Source organism: Dermacentor silvarum, chromosome 2, assembly GCF_013339745.2.
Source record: "Dermacentor silvarum isolate Dsil-2018 chromosome 2, BIME_Dsil_1.4, whole genome shotgun sequence".
NCBI lineage: Eukaryota > Metazoa > Arthropoda > Arachnida > Ixodida > Ixodidae > Dermacentor > Dermacentor silvarum.
The window spans coordinates 66,759,786-66,769,988 of record NC_051155.1 but is presented as its reverse complement, the minus strand read 5'-3'; the positions used below and the strand labels follow the sequence as shown (position 1 = coordinate 66,769,988).

General features: G+C 44.2%; 2 protein-coding genes across 2 annotated transcripts in view; one reads left to right on the top strand and one right to left on the bottom strand.

The window, feature by feature from the left end:
• The first annotated feature begins 720 nt into the window (after positions 1-720).
• Positions 721-4,953, top strand: LOC119440973 (cuticle protein 10.9). Its single transcript, XM_037705747.2, has 3 exons — positions 721-902; positions 2,779-2,898; positions 4,552-4,953. Exons 1-3 carry the CDS (start codon positions 891-893, stop codon positions 4,909-4,911), a joined length of 492 nt encoding a protein of 163 aa, XP_037561675.1. The 5' UTR covers positions 721-890; the 3' UTR covers positions 4,912-4,953.
• Positions 4,954-4,981: 28 nt separating this feature from the next.
• Positions 4,982-10,203, bottom strand: part of LOC119440972 (uncharacterized) — a 32,776-nt gene continuing 27,554 nt past the window's right edge. Inside the window, exons 6-7 of the mRNA XM_049662759.1 lie at positions 9,277-9,329; positions 4,982-5,003 (exon numbers count right to left, since the gene is read on the bottom strand). Of these exons, the coding sequence (XP_049518716.1) occupies positions 4,982-5,003; positions 9,277-9,329 (75 nt within the window). The remainder of the gene's footprint in view (positions 5,004-9,276; positions 9,330-10,203) is intronic.

Here is a 10,203-nt window from a genome sequence, read left to right as displayed (position 1 = left end):
CATTAAATGGGGTAATTACACCATATTTTCAATAGTCGCAAATTCCAGTAAACTGTAGCGTACTTGGCATTCCCTAATTTAAAAAAAAAACTGACGAGAGTGCTTATCTTCACAGCAAGCAGCACGCTGGCAAACGATTAGAAAGCACTGTAATCTCTGTAAACGCAAGCTGGAAAGCGTAAAATTTATATAAGAAATGAAAACTTAGTGTAGTAACCATGAGCACTGCAACCTCTCAATCGTTATGATGTTTAACCTACTAACCCGAACTGAAACTCTCGGCAATGAATCGGTTTCTTTGCACATGAGCCGGAAAAACTATTACACGCGTGCGCACAAAATGGAAGGCCAGGAGATCCGTGCGAACAAGACAGAGCGTGATAAATACGTCAGCCGCTGGGGCAAAAGTAAAAACCGAGGTCGTGCCTCCTAGCGAAAGTTGGCGTGAAAACGACACAACGATGGGGAAGCTGTCGGCGGTTGCGTCCGCAGGCATGCTGGTTGTTTGCTTGTTGCAATTTCACACGGCGAGGAAGAAACCGTGAAGAATTGAGCCCGCCGAAAGGGAAGCTACGACAGCAGCAGGAGAAGGAGTCGCGCCGGCAGCAACAATGCCAGCCCCGGCACTTGGTCAAGCCGCTAGGTCAAGCTGGGTCAGAAGCGCGTCACTGGCCTCCTTGCAGCGAAGGCGTTACATTATAAAACGCTGCCGGCAGCCGCTAGTCGGCGCAGTCGAAACCATCACTCAGATCTAGTCTCCACACACCATCAGGATTTCGATACAAGCACCGGCATCGCCAGACGCCAGTTCCACGGCGGAAGCCTTTCGCCTTCAGGAGACTCGTCGTCGCAGAGATTTACTGCACGCTACAGCACGTTTCACTGCCACCATGCTTGCTCAGGTGGGTGTGGCGTATTTCACGCCGAATATGTATTCCTAGAAGTATCTGTACCCATTCAGTTTTTCATTGTGTTCGGGCGAAAAGGAATGAAGTGATTCAGAGCCTGTGCTAAACAATCATACAGAAATAGTCGAAATATTAGGTCCTGTCGGTAACCGCTTCAGTGACGCCTGTTTCACACGAAGTATTAAGCACGTGTTTTGGTGGCAGCTACATAAGGCCCGGTATATCTGGTAAACAATAGGCTTGGATGTTTTTGAGTAACGGGAAGTATACATCGTGAGAAGCGCCCACATGACCATGTAATTAGTTTATATTTGCCCGCTTTTAACTTGAGTTGAATTATAAATTTCTGACCACCTAATTGCATTTACGCCGTTTATCAACTTTGCCTAAAGAACCCAAGCTCTATCCAGTACTCACAGCAGCCATAAGCCTTCAGTGCTGGCTAAACTAATCTCAAATATTTAACTACCATGGTCAACGCTAGTACAATGACGCATATGGTACACCTCATAATTGCGCGAGCAGCTCGGTCACAACCAAAGCGTAAGATCATCAGCGGCAACACCTGGCTACAAAATCTAACTTATTTTGCCAGGCCCACTCAATGTCACAGAAAGGAGAATACCGAAGAATTAAAAAAATATTCACAGATGTATGCCAACCTCACAACTGGTACATCAAAGACAGCTAAGCTGTATAAACTAGTTCTCCCAAATTTCCGTAGCACTAGTGCTTTCTTTTGCTGGCTCACAGCCTTGCTCGAAGATAGCAGCAGTCGCTGCATTGTTCTAATGGCTCGTTATCATAAATGACGGCAGTGACAGCTCCCACGCAGGCTTCGTTGCAGCAACACGCCGTCATCGTTCCCCGCTGCCGCTGTAAATATGCTCAGCTGACCTCCAACGCCGAGCAGGTATAAAGCGATGTGAGAGGCGAAACTTACGAATTAGTGGATAAGCAAAAAAAGCAATAAACTTAAAACGCGCTTATAAGGTATTCTTAATTTTGTATGAGACACACGCAAGGGCAAGTTTTATATTGTAGTCTTCTATTATTACGTTTCAAAGGAAATTCGGTGATCCGACACTACTTGCCTCGCATTTACAGTTGTCATCGACCATGCAGTCGCACTCCGCCGAACAAAGACCCCTTAACAACCTTACTGTAAAAATCGTAGCCGGCGGTAAATGCAAGATTAAAAAACCTCAGCTCGTGACAGATGTTGGAAATTATATCGACGAAGATAACTAGCCAACAGGTGTACAAAGAAAGAAGTATGAAGTAAACCGAAGGTAAAAAAAATTATTCCGGTGCGAAGCATGCTATACTGCTTGAGTCGCCTGCGCAAATGATTCTTCTCGAAATCTGCTATTAATGCGTAAGCATTATACAGCTCATGAGACGGAAAATGCGGCGGAAATGCGATTACTGCTTTTCGCACGTGTATTTATGTATATTCCGCAGTATAAAACGATATTAGAGTTGATGTCTATTGAATCCTTAATAATTTCTGAAAGGATAAAGCTGAATCAAACTCATGGGGGCCTGAAGTTGGATATGTACTTTCGGTTTTGGTGCGTTTATATTATTAGTGTTTGGGCGCACTTATGGAGGGGTATAACTAACGGACATAAACTGAATGCGCACCATTTGTTACGCATATGCAAATATTTTCACTCGACATTGGACTTTGTTGTCTCTCCTTCAGTCTCACAAAAGCTATTACTTGGAGAGGATATAGAGCTTTCGTCCTTTTTTTAACACTTTGATTATTCGCACTTCCTATTCAGCGACCATAACATCATTTTTCAGCGCGGCAATTAAAAAAAATCATATTAGTAAAAGCATGGTCCCCTCACCTCACCTGCAGGCTTTCTTGATCTCATTGGTTCCCGTGGCCCTGGCTGGCGGCCAGTTCGGCTTTGGCGGCGGGTTCGGCCAATCATTCGCTGCCGCCACGCAGTCATTCGCCCGGCAGGAGCAGTACTACGTGAGTAACAATATTCTCGAGCTCTTCATGCAACGTTCCGCCTTCTCAATCATGTGCGAACATAATCTATACAGGACGTCCGAGCTATAATGTCGCAAGTTTTCTTGTTTTTTTTAAACCAAGCATCATTACTAGACCATAATACTCAGTAATCGGCGGCATCGATTAGAGCGTGGTGGAGAGAATGCTGTGCTGTTATCGCCGCCGCTTGGCCAAGTAACAGATGAGCAGCTTACTTTCCCACTTTCATGGCTCTACCGTCCCGTGTGCATGGGTGCGCCGTAACATAGTATTTTCATAGTTCGCGGGATTTTCCTAACTGCGCCTCGGTTAGGCCAAATCAAACGCTCGGAGGGTCTGAAAGCGCTCGCTTGCCCGCGAGGAGTTCATAACTCGAAGGATCGCTCAGGGGCGTTGAATTGGACATTGATGCATACGCATTCACAGCTCGGAAAAGTGCTATGTGTCCCGATTCCTTAGTAATGTTTTGTGAGTGGCAAAAAAATAGCTGCTAGTTTCTTTAGCAAGGCTCTAAACAACATGAACTTGGTCATAATTGCTTGGCATATTATGTTTTCATTTAAACCAGGTACATAAAAGGTTGCACACCTTAGGCATACATCTGACTACAACTGGTAATGTAATACACACGCACACGCACACGCCGTGGTTGCTCAGTGGCTATGGTGTTGGTTTGCTGAGCACGAGGTACACGGGATTGAATCCCGGCCACGGCGGCCGCATTTCGATGGGGGCGAAATGCAAAAGCACCACTGTACTTAGATTTAGGTGTACGTTATAAAACCCCAGGAGGTCCAAATTATTCCGCTGTCCCCCACTACGGCGTGGCTCATAATCAGTTCGTGGTTTTGGGGCGTAAAACCTCATAATTTAATTTTTTAACACACACACACACAGGCGCACATAAACCCAAGCGCATACACAAGTAAAATCGCTGCTACTTAAGGTATTTGAAGCATTTCTTACTTGGATCTTTCTTGTGGCTTTAAAAAACACCACACACTGTTTGCAGTGTTCTCTATAGTATTCCACGTCTTCGCAGGAAGACAGTTTAGCTTGATGTAAATCGGTGCCCACAGCTACGCAGCAAATTAAACCAGCCGCCTATGCTACCAATCTTGTTTCCTTTACTTTTGAGATGCATCCCATTCATACTACCTGCAGTGAGAGTCACTGAGTCAGTCATTTGTTTGACAGACACCACAATAACACCTCTGTTATTGCTCTGTAGGACATACGCTCTTATTTTCAAGCAATCGTCGACTCGAGGTTCTTCTTGCGTTCGACCAAGTTGAACACAGTGGCGCCCCTCGACTGAAGGAGACGGTGCCATCCGCTTTCTTGAGTCTAGGTGGAGTGTTGAGTGGAAGAACGTTCTAGAATGCGGAAGATACACTTAGTCAGCTTCAGTTAGATCTAGTGCGTAGTGAGCCTCATGGTGAAAGTGCTGTAGTGCAGCAAAAGCGCACGAGACATGAAGTTTTTGAAAGTGTATCGCGCTTATACAATCGAATAGGCTGTTCGGCTAACACTTGACGAAAACTTTCAAGTGACTTTATACAAATACAGTGCTCCTGCCTCTCCTATCAGCAAGTAATTGCACCCCACTTAATATATTCGTTTGCAATGCAGCCACCGCAGCCGTATAGCTTCGGTTACGACAACGCTGATGAGTACGGTACAAAGTCCTTCCACAAGGAGCAAGGTGACGCATCGAATACGAAGACGGGTGCCTACGGGTACTCGGACGCCAACGGCATCTACCGCCAGGTGAAGTACATCGCCGACGCCGGCGGATTCCGTGCCAAGATCGACACCAACGAGCCCGGTACCGAGCCTGGAGCCAGCGCTGACGCAACCTACACAGGGAGGCCGCTTCCTGCTGGTCCGCAATACCGTGTCATCGGTGGCTCGTCGCGCCTGTCAGCTCCCTATACAAGTGCTTCCACTTACGGTTTCGGCTATGGCCGCCAGGGTCCGTGGGCCGGCTAAAGAAAATGCTATAGTGGAATAGTGAATGGTGACTGCTGAAAAAAGAAAGATAAAAAAATTTTTAAACAAGCTACGCGCCTTCCAAGTCGATTCTGCGAAGGAAAGAAGAGGCGTGAATGGTCTGCTCAGTGCTACTTGACAGTTAGAGCATACAAACTCTGTTAAGAAATGAATAAATTATTTTTGCATTCAAGCTTAATCTTCAGTGCCAGTTGACTATTTCGCTTCGCATACTTTTTGGTCACTAAATTTGCAACACCCGCAAATTGACAATGCGAAGTGCATCTTTAGGCCAATAGTTATTTGCTTTACTTATACACATGTATTGCGCAGCGCTGATAACTTTTGTTATAACAATCAAACTGAATGTCTGCCGATGAAGTAGGTAAGCAAGTTGCGCGCAGCAGAGTATGAGGTGGAGTGATGAGAATAAGAAAGTGGCAGTAAAGAAAGGTGTCGGTTAAAGCAGATGGATGTCTCAGAAATAGGCCTTCGACTTGTAGTCTTCACGATATAGTTGCGCTGATTATATCCTCCACTAATATTATTATAATTAGAGCGATCATGAAGGGTATTTTACTTGCATAGTGTCAGAAAAAAACCGTACATTTGTGACAAATACATGAGCATCAGAAGTGGTGCCAGACAGATAGAAAGCGAGACATTTATTTTCATAGAATAGCTGAGAGGTCGGCCTGAATCAATGTTCTGAACTTCTACTCAGCATCGGCGAAGGCAGAAGGGAGTAAATAAAGGAAGAGGGAGAGAGGTGTTGAGGATAAAGTTGGTGCTGCGTTAACTTCAACAGCAAATGCTCTTCAATGTTAGAAATCTGGACCGCTCCCTTGCAAGCATTTTATGAGTCTTTAGAATATCATGTCAACAAAAATCCGGCCAAGGTCCCAAAAGCACCTTTTCAGACAGAGATTGATTGGCAACCATGAACAATTGTCTTACCAATGATTAGTACATATTGCGGGCAGATGCACAATATGTTTTCTGTAGTCTCAGGTACCACGCCCTCCCAGCATTCCGTACAATCTGCAGGGCAAATGAGGTGAAGATGTCGTCGAGAGAAGGCCACACCAAGTCGCAACCTGTCGAGCAAGTTTGCAGAGTGTGTTTTGATCGTGGGTGGTATTATCACTTGTATGTCCGGGTCGAGTCTGTGAAAGCGTCGGTGACGGTGAGTCGGCAGCGCACCGAACATTATATTCTTTTCGGACAACGGTGTTTACACAAGAGCATTAGTGTCTGGTCGTGAAAAGGACCTGGACGCTGGCGTGGTATTATTGTGGGCCATCTTTGCTTCTTCATCAGCGAACTCATTTCAATATACAGTTACAGCGTTAAGGAATCGATTGAAACGCTATACGATGGCCAGTTGTCTGAACGAAAAGGTGAGATTCTGTCAAATCTTGAGCAAGGAGAGAATAAGGTCCTCTTTTAAGGACATAGCCTACTGCAGGGCTCATTTCGCGTCACATGATTTAAGGTGGTTCCATCGATAAAAATCGCACTGCTTCAGAGATAGCTACAGTCTCTGCGGCGGTTGATGCTGTCTGGTGGTCGAGTTGGAAGCGCTCACAGAACGTCAACTCCGATATTCCCAATGCCTGTGTTGAAGTAATTGGATGCATTGATCCGTAAGTACATATATGCATACAAGCGGCACATTCTGAATAAATATGGGATGGGCCAAATCGATTGTGGCCACGTGAGGGTATACATGATTTTCCAGTAACTGACGGGATAGAGAAGTGCACTACAGGTCTTGACAATGTCCACGCTGGTACGCTCACTACTTTGGCCGCAGCAAAACCTGATGGAATTGCACTCTCCCTATGTGATAGATCGTAATAAAAGCACACTCTGGACGTAACATGTAAATCGTCGAAAGCGGATGGTGTTCGTGGCGGACAACAGTCGAAGATGCACTCTTACAGGTTCGCAGAAGCGGGCCTCAGGAATTGTGCTCTTGGTTGAAATGCAATGTGGTAGAACTAGATTTATTCGCAGTACTTGAGCTTGTAAGCTCTCCAATTTACATATGCGGGAAGGGCGAATAATAAGGCGAAAGCCTTATATGTCTCGTTTTGAGGTGACCCTGCGAAAGAGGAGCCAAAATTTGGACAAGAAAGCGGTATGAAATATGTACAAAAAAGCAATAACTCAATAAGATCATTACAAACACCATAACATTATATACCAATCGATAGGTGATTACATGAGGAATATAAATATTGATCCATTATTATGATAGACATTAAATAAGTATGACAATTATCCTGACAAAACGATAAATGGGTCGAAAAACCCGAAAAGTAGCCAGGAACAGATAAATAATGGTAGTAATGGGTGTAAATATGGTTAAGATGGCAATGATATTGATAAAAATGGGTATACAGAGAAGTGAATGAGTTGAATTAAGATTGAATTGATGGCGAATTAAACGGGTTTACTTACGTGATAGCAGTGAAACGAAAGGAAATGATCAGATAGAGTTAGCTAAGATAATGAAGAGTAAATGAGAGTGCATTGAGAGTGAATGAAGGTGAATCAAGTGGTGATATAGGGCAAATCAAGAGTGATGAAAATTGGAAATTTTAAGTAATAGAGCAAACCAAGTATTATGGAAGTAAAACCAAGATGGGGGATAAAGCGAATGAAGGTGAATCAAGCAGTGATAGGGTGAATCAAGAGTGAATCAAGGGTTATGGAGTGGGGGAGTAACTTGCAAAAATATATGTGAGATTTGAGCGTCCATGTGAGAGTGACTCAGCAAAAGAAGTGCTGTGTCACGGTCCGAGTTTGGTGAATAAAGGATAACTTGCAAAAATGACTGCATAATATGGGTTCAGAGTGGCGATGACTCCGCAAAAATAAGTGCAAAGTCACGGTACGAGTTTGGTGAAATAAGGATGACTTGCGAAATTGACTTTGCAAAATATGGTTTCGGAGTGATGATCATTTCGGAAAAAAGTGGTCGTCATGTCATTGAGTTAGCATCGCACAGGCTTTCGCCTTCAAGTCGTCCTAATTGTAGCATAAGCGGCCCCTAGTAATTTTTTCTAAAGATCAGTAAGCTGCATTGTAGGCAGCCTACAAAAACTGCCTCATGCGGTTCGAGCCATCATCGCTCTGGTGGACCCCACTTCATTGTTGCAACGTGTACCAAGCATGTGTACCAAGCTGTCTAGCTTAGACATGAGCATTGTGACGTGCTGAGATCAGGACAAGTTTCGGTCAGTGATGAGGCCTAAGAAACTGTGATGCATTTTGAACGTTATAAATGTGCCATCAATTATAATCTAATAACGGTGCATTGATTTCCGGGTAAGCGCAAGCGCTGCACAATTCGCAGTTGCCAGTTGTACACCTCGTATGCACAACTCGAATCAGTCGGACCTGCTGGTTGCTGTCATTGCTGCTGCAGGAACAATCACTGCAATGACTAGTTGCTTGTAGCCGTCTTGCACGAAGTTTGATCGTGAAAAACCTCAAGCCCATGTGGAGATGTCGTCAACGTATAGGCTCATGCTGACCATTTCTGGTACGATATCACCAAGTTCAATTAGGGTTATATTGGGCAGTTTCCGTCATGTCTTGTGCGAGGTCAGTAAGTGTATGTTGGGTGCGCCTTATAAAAGCTGTTGGGCTTGGTTCATGAATTGGGAATACCCAGAGGATATGCGCCGTAGTCTCTGGTGTTTGCAGTGTATGCATCTGGAGGCCAGGGTGTTTGCTCGGGTAAATCTTGCCAAGCACTCGAATTGTAAAGCTTCGAGCTTGGTATCTTCTTCGTATGACATCGTAAAGACGGGTGGAGGTTGGGGTTGGGGCATCGTGTTTCGTGACTTCATTAAAGTGAAATGTTGTATTGGACTGCGCTGTAGTTTGGCTTGATAGTTGACTTCATAGGCATCATCTTCGATGTACGACGTTGCGGTCTGCTTCGCACTGCCATCTCCGACTTCTTCCTTGCTTTGATGTTGCAAGGGTCGCCCATGAATTAGTTTATTCCCCGGAATGTAGCTGCATCCAGGAATCTAATGAATTCTTACCAGAGTGGATAGCTTTTGAAGTTGGGAGGCTTGTCTGACGATATACTTGCCGTATTTCTTGGCAATATTATGGGCAACAAATAAAGAGGGCAGAGACTGCGCGACCCATTTTTTATTCGCTGTCAAAGGAACAAACGTTGACGCGGGTACTGCAGGGGTATAACTTTAAGCACGGCTTCAGCATTATTAGCAATTTCGCATATACACTATGCCTGCAGGACTAACGCCACTCCCACAGGCGACTAATGAATATTTGAAAGGTAGGTTTTAAAAAAAAGCCGTTCGCAGCCAGCGGACGCACTGTAAGGCCACGTCAACGGTATCAGGGATCAGGTTGTTTTTGAGGAGGCATTTCTGCGAAAAAGAGCAACATGACAAGAGATTAACACTGAATAACACATTCAAAATTATTTTTGGTTTACTGAGCATCAAAGTGCAGGTTGCGTAATCCCGTCATAGTTGAGCACTATTTAGTGACCTTGTTCACTTTTCAACAGGAATAACTTATCAAGGTTCAGTCATTTAGGTACCACCATGTGAACATTTATCTTCATTCTGGATATTAACATATCCCGTAAATTTTGCTTGTTACGAGCGCTTTTGCATACTTTCGAATGAACGAAATCAGTTCCAACCAGTGCAGAGCTATCGACTTTCCCACTGTGTAGAGTTGTTCACGAGCAATAAAAAAAAGGCTACAGTGGGCATTCACCGGAGAAGAACCGTAAAAGACAGGCATTCGACCTATGTTCATCCGCCATAAGCACGACATTAAAAGAGATAAAGCAATGGATAAACCACACGGTAACTGTGGTTTGTAACGGTCGACCACAAGAGAAGCAATGAAAGCTTGAAATAAGGTATGCGGGCACTCTGTAAATTGCATTTTTGTTCAAAAAGGTCTCATTTTCAATTTTATATTTATGCAACCTCACATATTCCTCTACCTAGTGCAAACAACTCCGGTATCTGCATTGTGCCATTGAAAACGCACCGGCTAATTTGTAGCTATCGTTATTGGCGAAACGGAAACCGGCAAATTTTGGTTTTCCTTTTTATTTTACTTTCTTTTTTAAATAAAAATCGTTAGGCATTTTGCTCGTATCAATTATGTTTCAAAAAACGTTATATATTACATTATTTTGCTAATGTTGTGCTTAAAAGTCACATAAGGGGGCGCTTATTTGCCTGATTTGGCAAGACCCGTACAAGACGCCCGCGTTCCTGA

Excerpts from the sequence above, each read along its gene's own strand:
- LOC119440973 (XM_037705747.2), top strand. Across the intron at positions 2,899-4,551 it reads CCCGGCAGGAGCAGTACTAC|CCACCGCAGCCGTATAGCTT; the intron begins GTGAGTAACAAT and ends TTTGCAATGCAG.